Here is a 14,916-nt window from a genome sequence, read left to right on the forward strand (position 1 = left end):
TGTGTGTGTGTGTGTGTGTGTGCTTGTATAACCTGCAGAGTGTAAAAAAAATCCAAGACAAAAGTAAAAAAAAAACAAAAAAACAGAAGTAAAAGAATAAAAAAAAATAAAAAAGGAAGTTACATAGTTGCTGTGGTTTTAATGTTTTCTCAATCATTTGTGTGTGTGTGTGTGTGTGTGTGTGTGTGTGTGTGTGTGTGTGTGTGTGTGTGTGTGTGTGTGTGTGTGTGTGTTGAGGATGTATTTTCCTTGTCAATTTGGGTATTTTTCTATTTTTTCTTGGGTATGTCCATAAGGACACACTAATATCTAGTGAAACTTCTTCCCTGGAAGTTATAAGAGCAAATTGGTAAAATGTATGTAAAATGTAATGCACAAAAAGCACATACTATACTTATAACCAGGTGTTATAGTGTATTTAAATTCAGATTCAGTTGGAAGCTAATCAAATGATGCTGTGCATAAGATATTTCTTACAATATATTTTGATATATTCACATCTTAATTATTGGCTTAATATATCTGAATAGTTTCAGGCAGTTTCACCAGTGTCAGTGCACTGTTTCAGTCAAAGGTCAAGTATCTAACATTTTTCATTCGCTGTGATTTTACAACATTAATTACAGTAATTAGGTGTACAACCTTTTCTAGTGAAATGTGAATATATTTGATCTAGGACACATTACAGTTCCATGCAGTACAAAACAACATAATCCAGAATCAGTGGTCTGTGGATGAGAAAATGTAAAAATGAGATGAATGCACAGGTTGATTTATAGAAGCAGGTGAGTGGTTAATGTAAGCTCATGTGATCACTTTTCAGGTGATAGCTGATTTTTTTCCATTCTAACAAAGACTTAAGCAAGCGTGCCATATTCTGACCTACATCCACACCACATTTATTTCCATACGTGTGTTCTGTTGTTAGAGATTTCTTGAGTACAGCGTCACATTCTGGGGTGTGATCAGTACAGAGCACTTATACTATAAGGGTCCATTTACACCATGCTTCAAGTGCATTTGTGCTCTATTGATAAATGAAATACAGACACTGTAGAACTTCTAAGAAATAAAAAATGAGTGTTTTTTGGACTTTAACATTGATCTTTAACTTCACCATGTGTAAGTAATTTTAATAAACGAGTCTCCACTAGTTTAACATTTAAAATTATTTGTAATATCTCTATATATATGTTGATTTCTGAAATACATTTCATTTTTTTTCTTCTCCTACTTCCTTTTATTATTATTATTATTATTATTATTATTATTATTATTATTATTATTATTATTATTATTATATTTATTTATATTTGTTTTTATGTAGATACACTAGAACCTGGTAGACGCTGGGTTTCTGCACAATCCCTCACAGAGTCACTTGTTTATCAACCTGATAAAGAGCTGACTGTGGATATTGGAGACTCGGCTACTCTACGCTGTTGTTTTTCTGAAAAGGAATTCGGGATGATGGCCTTGTTTAAGCAATCAGCAAGAAAACAACCTCGACTTGTCATCAAATTGTTTCAAACATCTCGAGAAACGTTTTATAATGCAATCCAAGAGTCACGTGTTCGAATTGAACGATCAACAAACTGCTTCAATCTGACCATTTCTAGCACCATTCAGTCTGATGAGTCCATGTACTACTGTGCACTACTGATTTCACACGACCCTACGTTTGGAGATGGAACGTATTTAAAAATAAACGGTAGAATTTACGTTTTTTCCCTTTATTACCATTAGCATGTTCAACCTGGAAGTCAGATATTAGAGTTGAATGTTGACTGTTTTTTTCACCAACAACTCTGAGATACAGATGTTTACAATTTCCTCAGGAACATCTAAACCACCTCTGTGTGATAATTCAGTGATGCCTGAAGCAACACCACATGGAAACACAGCTATCATGAGCATACAGGAGAAAACAGGTAAGATGTCTCATCATTTCCTATTAAATAATAATTCTTAATTTATAAAGTATCATTGAGCAGAAAATCATTTGAATCTAATCTCTACATTGAACAGTGCTTAGTTTGGGGTCGGCTTTGTGTTTGTGCGCCTTCTGATTTTCTGTCTGACTTATTTCCTTCGGAGGAGAAAAAAATGTCATCAAGGTAAGTGCTTTTGCCATCAGATAATCATTGGAGGAAATGATCTGAAATCTAATAAAATTAATAATATGTGTTTCTGTATTAATAGTGAACACTTCTATAGAACATTCTCCAAAAATTGAGCAGGTACGTGTGCTAGAAACTATTGATTTTATATTATTATACTGTATTTATATATTTTTAGGTAGCTATAGGTGTCTTAAATTTCCCAATTGCAGTGTGTATGTGAAAACATTTACATGCTACGCAATATAATTCTCTGGGTATAATTTTTACAGTCACTTTGCTCAGATTTAGACTGCAATCCCATGATTTTATTTTGCTTCTCTATTTCTCCATTATATCTCTATAAATATTTTTTATTTAATATAAAAAATCTTTTTTAGATATTTTTGTTACATTGTCAATTCTTCATATTTTCAGGAAAATGAAGAAGAAATGGTGAATTATGCAGCTCTGAAATTCACTAAGAGGAAAGCCAAAGCTGCAAAAAGCCACACCGGCTCATTAGATGAGTGTGTGTACGCCACTGTGAATAAAACATTTATCAATAAATGATTGATTGTGTATTATATTAATACAGTGGACAAAAAAGATATTCAATAAATTAATATTTAAAATAATTAATATAAAATCATGATTTTTATTTTTATTTTACTATTTTGAGCTTTTGATTTTTTTTTCCAAAATGTAAAATAAAAAAAAAAAAAAGGAAAGCTTAGACATTCTTATATTTGTTTAAATAAATAAAAACTATTGTATTTGTATGAACACAGTGTCTGCGATTCTTCCTGAAAACACAATAAATATAAAGATCTAAACAGTAGTGAAAGAGTCATGGTGTAATGATGATACACACCCTGTGATGATCTATGAGAACATAATAAACATAAAAAACAAAATAATTTATCGTTTCCCGGCACACTCATTTGATGTGGTAGTCGGCTGATGAAGTCTCAGAGACAGTGGTTTGAGGCTGGGAGATCTTTCATACTCAGGAGGAACCTGCTGAGAAAAGTGGCTTTGCCTCACATCATGTGGCAGGTGTCACAAGGATGCTGGCGCTTAGCTAACGCTAGCTTCAGCCTGTGGAGGTAGTCTGAGTGCTATGGAGAGAAAAATTCAACATATTTGCAGACTGCACTGACTGTGATTTTTCTTTCTTGAACACCGAGTTTGTAATAAAAGTCATGTTTTCCCAGCGAAGAAAGTTGCTGCAGATTACTGCTGTACTTTTTACCAGCTGCTAGTAAGTAGTTTATTTATTACTAGAGACTCAAAGCACTTTTGTACGTCGCTCTGGATAAGAGCGTCTGCTAAATGCCGCAAATGTAAATGTAAATGCTAGTAGGCAGAAGAAACAGTGCTTACAATAAACACAGAAATGTTGGTTCCCATGGTTTGCTGCTGTATGTATTGTGTTAGATGTTAGGTAGAGAACACGAGTGTGAACAATGTGAGAAAACCACATGTTCCATTCTATGTCTGTGCAATACCAAAACACAAACAGGAAAAACGGTGGGTTGTGCTTGATTATACTTTCTCTCTGTTTGTCTTTCTCTCTTTCTTTTCTTAATATCCGATTCTGGGCTACGCTCAGTACAGACCACCGATAGAATAAATACAAATTCAAACCAGACATCAAGTGCATTCGAATTCTAAATATGTTGAAGATGATTTCGTCTTGGATTGTAGTTTTGACCTTCAGCACTGTGTGTAAGTGTGATTTTATGGAATCGTATATCTTACTTTACACCTCTATTGTAAATCTATGTTTATAATCTGCCTTTTCATTTGTATTCATTATGTAATAAATGTGTTTTTATTTTCCAGATACAGTAGAAGCTGGTAGACGATTATACAGGGATACTGCACAATTCCTCACAGAGACACCAGTTTATCAGCCCCATAAAGTGATTCTTGTGGATATCGGAGACTCGGCTACTTTGCAGTGTTGTATTTTCAAACAACAAACCGGCATAGTAGCCTGGTTTAAGCAAACAAACAGTAAGAAAACTAAAATCATAGTCAAGTTCTTTAAAAATGATGGAGAAATACTAGACACACGCACTGGGTCACAGGTGTCCCGAATCCAAATAGAAAGCTCTTCAAACTGCTTTAATATGACCATTTTACACACGATTCAGTCTGATAAAGCCACATACTACTGTGTACTACTGACCACAACCAAACCTGTGTTTAGTAACCGGACTTACTTGAAAATAAAAGGTAGGATTCATTAACATCTTAAAACTGATTACAAATAATAATGAAGTGAAGCTTGATAAATATTTATACTATAGGTGAGAAGGTTACCACTGCCTCAGAAACTTCTAAACCACCTGTAAGTGATAGTTCATTAGTGTGTGAACCAACACCACATGGAAACATTGACACACAAAAGAAAACAGGTATGATGTCTTATCATTGTTAATTCATAATATTTAAATTTTGCATAGAAAAGAAATTGCATAGATAATGTTTTATTTATTTGGTTTCTATATTGAACAGTGCTCGGTTTGGGAACGGCTTTGGGTTTCTGCACATTTCTGTTTTCCTGTCTCATTTATTGCATACTGAAGAGGTGGAAATGTGAGCAAAGTAAACATTTTTATGATCAAATAATGAATTGAGAAATAATTTCTCTCAAACTGACTACTAGATGTTTTTCTGTTTTAATAGTGAACACTTCTATGGATAATAGACCAGAAACGATGCGGGTACGTGCTGATTTTGTACCTTTTGATTATATTCTGTTGAAAATGATGTATATTTTTCTTCATATGCTTGTGATAACATTCTTGATATAATTAGACACTTTGATGAGATTTGCACAACAATATCTTTTGAAATGAAATCTTTTCATTTTAAAGCTGCTCTTGTTCTGTGTAGTTCATGCAGTTATACATATTACACGGTTATTACATGGAGCTAAACTTCTTTGTATGGTTTTGTATGATTATGTTTTTCAGGTATCTGAAGCTGAAACATTGAATTATGCAGCTCTAAAATTCACCAAAAGGAAAGCTGATTCTTTAGATGAATGTGTGTATTCGGAAGTCAAATTAAAAGTGACCAATAAATGATAAGTAGAACATGCTACAATTCTACTGCAAAAAAAAAAAAAAAAAAGGGAAAATATTTCAGCAAGTGAATGATATTTTTATTACAATATTGTGATAAAACCTGGTGTAGATAAGTAAAGTTTCTGTACATGTTTAAAGCACCGAATGTATTTTTTGTCACAGTTTTTACTTTAGCCACCAGTAAAGTTGCAAAAACCTTTATTCTATGATTACAGGATTCATGGTCTTATGTGTGTGACTGCCATTTTTGTTGACACAATAAAAGGAAAGATTTCGAATTATCTCATAAATACACACACGTGCATGCATGTTACTCAAATACTGTAATGTTAAAGCAGAATTTGTGAATTTGTGAATATATTGTAATGAGAATTTTGCTATTAATTTGCTATAGGTAATACAAATAAGAACAATTTCAAGTCATGGCAAAACATGACTATACATATTCACTCAACGTACTAATTATATCATCTGTTTTATATAAATATGTTGCATTTTTAGCTTCTTTGATCATACTTTTCGATCCGATTTGTTTTTCTGCAACGTGTATTAATATAGAATTTCCAATAAACAACAATGAGGCATGAAAATGTGTGAACATACAACATTTGTGCAACAATGGAAACAAAGCAATATGGGTTGTTACTGAGATTTTTTTATTTTATTGAATGAAAAAACAATTAGATGCTACTTTAGTGAATATATGTGGGTGTGCTCAATACAAAAGAAAGCAAAAGGAGAGGAAAAACTATTCATGTACTGTTCTGTTCCCTCAAATTACTGCTGATCGAAGAATCTCATATGAAAATGGTGCATATACAGTGATGTAATTATTTTCTTAGATCTGGATTTCTATTACAGTTTAGATTTGTGCAAGGTGAATTATTTAATATAGAATTTCCACTTGAGTAAAATGAACGTTGTGTGAATGTCAAACTAAACCACATTTTGTCCCCTCTGTGCAACAATGGAAACAAAGCAATGTGGGTTGGTGTTGGATTTTTTTTTCTTTTTAATGAACCAATCACGTGTTACACATGGGATCATGTGGGCGTGCTCAATCCAGAGCATACTGTATATAAGATTCAAATCACGCTTCAAGTGCATTTGTGTTGTGCTGATAATTATGATAGAAAAATGCCTGGTTTCTGGATAATAAGTTTGACCTTCAGCACAATGTGTAAGTAATGTATATTGTAGGATTTATTTTATGTGATGGCTACAGTATCTGGAATAATTATTGTGTGAGATGTGTTAAATAAATGTACTAACATTTTGAAGTATAACATTAATATTAGAATAATATAATTTTGATCAAATGTAAAATTTTGCTACTTAATTAATGTATTTGCTTTTTTAGATGCATTCCAATCTGGTAGATGCTGGGTTTCTGCACAATCCCCAACAGATCTAGAGGTTTATCTGCCTTATAAAGAGCTCAGTGTGGATATCTGTGACTCGGCTTATCTGCGATGTTGCATTCTTCACACCAGAGGAGGAGAAATCTTTTGGTTTAAGCAGGAAAACAGAAAAATGCCCGTGTTTATAGCCGGCCCGTTCGACCCTGCTGGAGAGACGTTTCACAATGATTTCCAAAATCCACGTTTTCGGATTAGAAAAGAAGAAACCTGCTTCATTCTCACCATTTTAAACACCACGCTGTCTGATGAAGCCACGTACTTCTGTGCTCTCATGCATTCAGCTGGGACTCAATTACAAATACAAGGTAGGAATTTGTTTAATCGTGTGACTACTTGAATGTAGTATCATTTTTTTTTAATATTACTGCTGCCATGTGGTTTATTAAAAGTGAAATTTAGACTTTTAAATATTTAAGCTTTATACATGCGAATGTTATTATTGTATCAGGAACATCGAAAGAAGCTGTGTGTGATAATTCTGAAGCAACACTGCATGGAAACAGCACTTACATGAACACAAAAGCGAGAACAGGTTTAAATGTCAGTTTACATATATTTTACAATTTATGAATGATCCTTAGTCATAATATATAATTTTGTTCATGTTTTTCAAACAGGATCAGAAATGGTTGGATCTCTAAATTGGACGGTGCTCAGTTTAGGATCAGCGTTGGGTTTGTTTGCACTTCTGATTTCTTGTCTCGTTTATTTCTTACTGAGGAGAAGAAAATGTGAAAAATGTAAATGTAAGTGTTCTCAATTTCCTAAATACATTTAACTAGAGTTAAGTGTCAGAAAAATAATAAATCTGTTTCTGTGTTAATAGTGAAGACTTTAATAGAAAACGCAGCAGAATCGAGGCAGGTACGTGTACAGATCAGTAACACTTTGTGTTATCGCTTTAATGCAGTGAGTGTTGTGTAGTAATGTATTATATTGTAAATATGTATTTATGTATAAATAATTGGTTAATCTGTTTTTAATGTCCCTTAATATAAAATCTAGATGTATTTTGTTGCTTGCTTTGTTGTTGTTCAGTGCAGTTAGTGTGGATAGTGTAGTTATCTATATTGTATGGTTACGACCTTTTTTTGACATTTGTCTTCTTTTTTTTCAGGAATCTGAAGCTGAAACAATGAATTATGCAGCATTAAAATTCTCCAAGACGAACACCAAATCTGGAAATAGAAAATCCGGCTCATTTGATCAGAGTGTGTATTCCAGTGTGTATTTCAGTGAGAAAACTGTCAAAAATAAATGACACATTTATACATAAATTACACTACAATACTATCTCAATGTTTATGAGATTATAATAGTATATATTGTTATAACAAATTATATATTACACCAACAATTATTTATGTCAATTTTAAAATGGTTCTAGTTCTAGAATTATGTGGAATTATGTTAATAGGAAAAACCTAAATAATCCTAAAACCTAAACGTATTTTTCAAATGGTTTACAGTATGTAATAACATATGCAATTAATTATTATCAAATAAATGTTGCTCATATTCAAGATATTTTAGCAATGTACAGTAAATAAAGCAACTCCAATTGTTTTGTTGTTGTTGTTTTTAATGCTTTTGTTTATCATTTGTAAAAATATAATTAGTATAAAGCCCAATGTAAATGTGAAAATCAATCAAATTAAAGATTCTTTGAAACATGATTCTGAATAATGAATATGTTCCTGTGTATTTAAAAGTGTGTTAAACATAAATCTACGTCAAGGAATGTGACCGTTTATATTTTAATCAGTAGTGAAAAGACTCAAAGTTGTGGTTTATAAACGAGTTGCCCAGACCGCAGATTTTACACTGTTAAACATTAGAATCGGGGTTATGGTTTAGAATTAATGTTAGGATTAGGATTTGAGGGTTAGTAGTTTAGGGTTTTGGGTTAGGGTTTAAGATTTTGTATTAGGGGTGGGGTTTGCGGTTAAGTGTTAAGATTAATTTTAGGATTAGAGTTTATGGTTTGAGTTTAAGATTAGTAGTTTGGGTTTGGGTTTAAGGTTGGGGTTTGGGGTTAGGCTTTAAGGTTTGGGCAAGGGTTTGTGTTTAGGATTTTAGGTTTTGAATTTTGGTTTAGGGTTAATGGTTTAGATTTAAGATTTGTTATCTTCCGTATATATTTACTATTTAGTGTTATGCTCCAGAAGAGCTTTATTGGAAACCATATAGATATAAGTTGACAAAGTCTGGGGCTGGTGGTTCAAATGCTGCAGTAGCCCACAAAGATGCTAGTAGGCAGTAAAGAGTATTTTTTAAAGAAACATTGATTCTTCTGCATACTATTATTTTGCAGTGCTGGGGTCAAATCAGATGAAAGTGTTGACATTTTTTTTTTCCTGACACATTAAAGGACTAGGACTAGAACCAGAGTGTACTCACTGATGTTGATCAGTAGTGTCCTATGAGAGTCAGTCCACTTCTTCATAGCATCATTATAACACCATGGCTGTAGAAACCATCCACATTATAGAGAAACGCAGTATAACTGAGAGCTGCACCACAGACAGGGATCTCATACAGAGAGAATTAATTCCATTACTAATGCAAGAATTTCAATGAACACAATTCAACAAGTTTCCTTTCACTGTAGCCACAACTGCACCACTTACATACATCATTTCTAGCAAAAGCACTGATATTAACCTCATCAAATGACTCCAGTTTTTTTGTGCAGTTTGCATTATATGTGGTGTATAGCTTTGACTAGCGTGCGGTCTGACCATCCAATCAAAGGACAAGGAAATACGATGCTTTTGGACGTCTTCAGTGGGGACTTGAGGAAGCAAGTCTCAATCTACTGTAATTGGTTAAAGTATCAGCTTAAAGTAACATAGATTTGAATTTGTAGAATGCCTGCAGTATTCACAGTCATGGTCTTATAGCAATTCTCTTTGACCACAGCAACACATGACAGCTGTAATCTGATTGGATAGAAATTTTAAATGAAAGCTCCAAGAAGCAGGACACCTAAAAGTAAATCTATGTAATGATAAGAATAGACTATTGGGTATCATTTAATAAATAATAATAGACAAAAATATAGTAAAGCATAAGTCAGTGGTATTGATTCCAGCAGAAAAGGCCTTGCTGGCCCTGATGGCCTGCCACTGGTCTTAATGCATATTAGGTTGACATCTGTTATGACATGATGTTCTCTTTCAAAGGCAACTACTGTACAGACCAAACAAATTGTACTTTTCTATCTAGAGACTATTAAAATTTTTGACATTGATGGAGCAAACAAAAGGTATGGAGACTGTGTACACTGGGTATCACCAAAGGGCACCATCCTACCATGTAGACATTGGGATTGTGCTCTGAAACTGAATAAAAATCTGAACCAGCTTTGAGGCCTACAAACAACATACTACGATCATATAGAATCATCAGTTTGGATACAGCAGTCAGGCCTTTAGTAATTCAAAAATTACTGAAATGTTTCTGCATGTTCTTCTGCTCAAAATGATCATCACTCTGTGGGAAAAGTTTTGTACCAAAATAAATTAAGAAAGCAATTAAATAAACAACATCTGTGTAGGTGCATGTGAGTGTAAACCACATTTTCCATTCAGTCATAACATCTATGTTTAGTGCAAAAGCAAAACACTAATATGAAAGAAAAATGTGGTCTACACCTAGACTGGTCAAAATACCACGCTATCTTTTTTTTTTTTTTAACAAATCACATGATCTATTCTGGGGTGATCAAATACGGACCGCCTTTAGTATAAATATAAATTCAAACCATTTATCAAGTGCATTCAGATTCTGGCAATAAATGAGGCACAAGCAGAGAAATAAGAAAAAATGCCTGCATTCTGGTATTTCATTTTGATCTTCAGCACCATGTGTAAGTAATGCAAGCAATCTTCATCTTCTGTTTCTTTGATTGTGTTTAATTACCAGAAAGCTCTTTATTATTACTTTAAAGCACATTTGTGTAAGCTGAATGTAGAAATAAAATGTTTTAAATTCTGTTTAAGGTTAAGTCTAATAATCTTGTTCTTCTTAATATCTGATTTATTAATTTGTTTGTTTATTTATTAACTGATTTATTTGATTTTTTTTCTAGATACAGTAGAACCTGGTGGACGCTTGGTTTCTGCACAATCCCTCACAGAGCCACCAGTTTATCAGCCTGATAAAGAGCTCAGTGTGGATATCGGAGACTCGGCTACTCTGCGCTGTTGTGTTTCTGAAAAGAATGTGATGATGGCCTGGTTCAAGCAACCAACAAGAAAAAAGCCTCAAACCATCGTCAGGTTCTTTTCAGCTTCTGGAGAAACATTTAACGATGGATTTGAAAAGTCTCATTTCCAAATAGAAAGATCTACAAACTGCTTCAATCTGACCATTTTAAACACCACTCAGTCTGATGAAGCCACGTACTACTGTGCACTATCCAAACCCATCATTGTGTTCGCAGAAGGAACTTATTTAAAAATTAAAGGTAAGATTGGAAAAAAAAATATTTTAAGCTACTGTAGAGATATTTTTTTATTTATTATTAAGGATTAAAGACATTTAGTGAATTCTGATAACTTTATAGGTATAAATGTTACAATTTCATCAGAAACGTCTAAACCAGATTTGTTTGATAATTCAGTGATGTGTGAACCAACACTACATGAAAACATCAACTCACAAGAGAAAACAGGTAAGATGTTGCATAAATCAGCAATACAAAAAAAAAAAAACACCTAATAATAATAATAATATTTAAAATTGTAATAAATAATAATAAATACTAAAATAGATCTGTATTTTGGACAGTGCTCAGTTTGGGAACAGCTTTGGGTGTCTGTGCACTTCTGATTTCCTGCCTCACTTATTTTCTACTGAGGAGAAGAAAATGTAATCAGTGTAAGTGTTTTGTCATATTTAGTAAAGATTATATATAATATATATCTTTACTTTTTTTTAAATACATAAAATTTATGTATTTCTTTATTTACAGTGAAGCCATCCATAGAAAGTACTTCTGCAATGAAGCAGAAACATGTTCAGGAAATTAGAGTATGTACTGTACTTTATTTATTATAATCATTCCATTCACTTCTTATTCACACCATAAATATTTTGCATTTATATACTTCAACATACAGTATAATGATCATCTACTGATTAAAATCTGCTCAGATTTGTACACATTTTCACTGAATAAATTTGTATTTCATCTGATTTGATTTTAAATACAGGAATCTGACTCTGAAGCTCTGATTTATGCTGGTTTACAATTCCCCAAAAGAAAACCCAATGCAGAAAAAAGGAAACCTGGATTTTCAGAGCACTGCGTTTACACTGATGTTGAATATCATTAATGATCACAGGTTTTATTTCTGTACTTATGCTATTATAAATTTTTTATTATTAAATTAAGAATGATCCTAATTCTGATTAAACAATGTGGCTGAATGTGTGTGTGTGTGTGTGTGTGTGTGTGTGTGTGTGTGTGTGTGTGTGTGTGTGTGTGCGTGTCCATATGTGTGTGTGTGTGTGTGTGTGTGTGTGTGTGTGTGTGTGTGTGTGTTTTATGCCCGAGTTGTAGTAAAGGTTTTTTCCAAATGAAGAATATTGTATTTTAGTAGATTATTATATTTGACGTGTCCACTGATCTGTTTTTTGATAACAAAATGGGTTGCTGTATATTATGTTTGGGGTTTTTTGTTTGTTTTTTTATCACTACAGTAAATTAAAACAAAAAAAAATGTGTGATCAAATTTCACTGTGTTTGTAGATTGTAAACAGTGTTTACTGTGTGACTGTAAATTACAGTAAAAAAAAAAACAGTTTTTCGTTCTAGATGTTCATGTCTTGATTTTATCGAAGCTTAAAATTGTAAAGACTTCTAAAAGAGACAGGGGATTCAGGAAATATTCAGACCCCTTTCATTTTTTTCAATGTTGTTATGTCACAGCTTGAAACTACAATCATTCAAATTCATTCATTCAGATTCATTCTCATTAATCTACACTCAGCACCCTATAATGACAAAGGGTACATTTTTAAATAAAAAACAAACCTATCACAAGTCTATAACTATTCAGACCCTTTATTTGGTACTTAGTTGTAGCAGCTTTGGCAGAAATTACAGTCCGAGTCTTTTTGCGTATAATGCAACAAGCTTTAAACACTTGGATTAGGGGATTGTCAGAAATTCTTCATTGTGAATCCTCTCAAGCTGGGTGAGGTTGGATGGGGACCATCAGTGAACAGCCACTTCCATGTCTCTCCTGAGATGTTCAGCAGGGTGCAGGTCAGGCTGGTCTACTCTGAGACATTCAGAGTCATCCCTAAGCCACTCCACTGTTGTCTTAGTTGTGTGCATAAGGTTGTTTTTATGTAGGTGAACCTTCGCTTCACTCTGAGGTCCTGAGTGTTGTGGATCAAGTTTTTATTGAGGATTTCTCTGTGCTTTGCTCAATTCAGCTTTCCATCAACCCTAAACCTTTATGGGTTTAGTGTTTGAGGGTTAGGGTTTTATGATTTGGGTTAGGGCTAAAGTTTGGGGTTATGGTTTAGAATTTGTGTTTAGGTTTACGGTTTTGTATTTGCGTATTCGGTTAAAAGTTTAGGGTTAGTGTTTAAGACTCGGGTTCAGGGTTAGTTGTTAGAGTTTGGTTATAAGGGTAAGGGTTTAGAGTTAGGGTATGGGTTTAAAATTTGGGGTTAGGGTTTTGGACTTGGGTTAATAGTTATGGTTTTGGGTTTAGAGTTACTGATTATGGTTAGGTTTTAGGTAAAGGACCTAAGGTTATGGTTAGGGTTTAGGATTAGCATTTGGAGTTCAGGTATGAGTTAAGGATTTTATTTGGTTAATAATTTAAGTTTAGGGTTCAAGATTTGGGATTAGGGGTAGCATTTGTGGTTTAGGGCTAGGATTTAGGATCCAAGGTTAGGGTTTAGCATTTGGGTTAATAGCTATGGTGTTTGGGTTTAGGAATTGTGTGAAGGGTTTTAAAGTATGGTTAGGCTATAGGATTTGGGTGTAAGGGTAGCATTTGGGGTTAGGGTTTGTGTTTGTGTTTGAGTTTAGGGTTTAAAATGTGGTTGGTAGTTAGAGTTTGTGTTTAGGGATAGTGTTTTGGACTTTGGTAAATAGTTATGGTTTAAGGTTTAGATTTAGTGTTTGTGGTTGGGATATGAGATGAGGATTTGGGGTTAGGGATTGGGACATAGATTTAATGGTAATAGTTTTGGTTTTGGGGTTATAGTAAGTTAATGGTTATGGGTGGGTTTAGGGTTTAGAATTTGGATTAAGGGTTAGGGATTTGGATATGGGTTTAGGGTTAAAACAATGAAAACAAAATATGGTGTTTCTGTTTAAAGCTGAAAAATACAAATGTGGATAAAAAATTATTGTTGAAAACTAGTGTTTTACATGATATAGTTGCTTTCTTAGCCAAAGAGGCATGTTGCTGGTAGTTCAAATGCTGCAGTAACTTTCAAAGATGCTAGTAGGCAGTAGAGAGTGTTTATGCAAGAAACCTTGGAACCTTCACATGATTCCACCTATTCAATCATTTGATTTGGGATTTCAATAGATTATAAGGTATGGTTACTGCTTTTAGACTGAAAACCTGCACTTATATGGACCCTTTCTGAATAGGTGCTGTAGCCATCACCAAATCCAGTTCTGAAGTTTCGCCTCCTTAGAATAATGGAGGAAGCAAAATGTATGAGAGACTGTGTATTTGATTATTATAAGATAACACAATTCCACCATGTAGGCCTTGGGTTTGTGTTTTGAAACTGAAAAAAGATCTGAATTGGAACCTTTTGAGGCATTGAAATTATACTATATGTGTTTATTGATCTTCTGTGGCAAGATAATGAGCTCACCAAAGTTATTAAACACAGCCTTCAGTCCTATAAACAACACAGTATGAAGACATAGAATCATTATTTTCTGTAATTTGGATCATGCAGTTGATTCATTACTAAAATTATAAAAAAATCCTGCATGTTCTCCTGCTCAAAATGATCATCAGTCTGTGGGAAATGTTTTGTACCAAGTTACCAATTAAATAAACAATATCTGTGTAGGTGCACGTGAGTGTAAACCACATTTTCCATTTAGTCATAACATCTATGTTTAGTGCAAAAGCAAAACACTAATATGGAAAATACAATGGTGTGTAGATGTATGTAGGTTCAGAATACCACAAGTTCATTTATCATGCTTTGCTTTTGTCACGTTCTTTTCTGGGTGTGCTCAAGTACGGACCGCCTTTAGTATAAATATAAATTCAAACCATGTTTTAAGTGCATTCA

General features: G+C 33.4%; 2 protein-coding genes and 1 gene segment (V, D, J or C); all 3 read left to right on the plus strand.

The window, feature by feature from the left end:
- The first annotated feature begins 1,118 nt into the window (after nucleotides 1-1,118).
- Nucleotides 1,119-2,102, plus strand: LOC124386124. The segment is given in 4 exon segments: nucleotides 1,119-1,122; nucleotides 1,328-1,711; nucleotides 1,839-1,931; nucleotides 2,029-2,102. Coding segments are annotated over 4 exon segments (522 nt in total).
- Nucleotides 2,103-3,688: 1,586 nt separating this feature from the next.
- On the plus strand, nucleotides 3,689-8,221 carry LOC124385742. Of its 5 annotated transcripts, XM_046848994.1 has the most exons (11): nucleotides 3,689-3,830; nucleotides 3,948-4,343; nucleotides 4,418-4,525; nucleotides 4,626-4,706; nucleotides 4,797-4,834; nucleotides 5,087-6,380; nucleotides 6,561-6,926; nucleotides 7,070-7,161; nucleotides 7,239-7,367; nucleotides 7,448-7,485; nucleotides 7,739-8,221. In XM_046848994.1, the coding sequence occupies exons 1-6, from the start codon at nucleotides 3,779-3,781 to the stop codon at nucleotides 5,198-5,200; spliced, it is 789 nt and encodes a 262-aa protein (XP_046704950.1). In that variant the 5' UTR covers nucleotides 3,689-3,778; the 3' UTR covers nucleotides 5,201-6,380; nucleotides 6,561-6,926; nucleotides 7,070-7,161; nucleotides 7,239-7,367; nucleotides 7,448-7,485; nucleotides 7,739-8,221. The 5 variants fall into 5 exon arrangements, with proteins under 5 accessions (XP_046704950.1, XP_046704949.1, XP_046704951.1 ...); XM_046848993.1 differs by having other exon boundaries at nucleotides 7,070-7,367; XM_046848995.1 differs by having other exon boundaries at nucleotides 3,954-4,343; nucleotides 7,070-7,367.
- A 2,193-nt stretch (nucleotides 8,222-10,414) lies between these two features.
- Nucleotides 10,415-13,018, plus strand: LOC124386125. The gene is made up of 7 exons (XM_046849777.1): nucleotides 10,415-10,492; nucleotides 10,715-11,092; nucleotides 11,192-11,299; nucleotides 11,416-11,505; nucleotides 11,600-11,658; nucleotides 12,824-12,898; nucleotides 12,989-13,018. The coding sequence occupies exons 1-7, from the start codon at nucleotides 10,450-10,452 to the stop codon at nucleotides 13,016-13,018; spliced, it is 783 nt and encodes a 260-aa protein (XP_046705733.1). The 5' UTR covers nucleotides 10,415-10,449.
- Nucleotides 13,019-14,916: the final 1,898 nt, after the last annotated feature.

This window comes from Silurus meridionalis, chromosome 5 (genome assembly GCF_014805685.1).
Source record: "Silurus meridionalis isolate SWU-2019-XX chromosome 5, ASM1480568v1, whole genome shotgun sequence".
Lineage (NCBI taxonomy): Eukaryota > Metazoa > Chordata > Actinopteri > Siluriformes > Siluridae > Silurus > Silurus meridionalis.

Excerpts from the sequence above, each read along its gene's own strand:
- LOC124385742 (XM_046848991.1), top strand. The coding sequence starts at position 6,182 with ATGTGGGTTGGTGTTGGATTTTTTTTTCTTTTTAATGAACCAATCACG. Across the intron at positions 6,381-6,560 it reads TTTGACCTTCAGCACAATGT|ATGCATTCCAATCTGGTAGA; the intron begins GTAAGTAATGTA and ends TTGCTTTTTTAG. Across the intron at positions 6,927-7,069 it reads GACTCAATTACAAATACAAG|GAACATCGAAAGAAGCTGTG; the intron begins GTAGGAATTTGT and ends TTATTGTATCAG.
- LOC124386125 (XM_046849777.1), top strand. The coding sequence starts at position 10,450 with ATGCCTGCATTCTGGTATTTCATTTTGATCTTCAGCACCATGT. Across the intron at positions 11,659-12,823 it reads AACATGTTCAGGAAATTAGA|CTGGGTGAGGTTGGATGGGG; the intron begins GTATGTACTGTA and ends AATCCTCTCAAG. Across the intron at positions 12,899-12,988 it reads AGATGTTCAGCAGGGTGCAG|GTGAACCTTCGCTTCACTCT; the intron begins GTCAGGCTGGTC and ends GTTTTTATGTAG.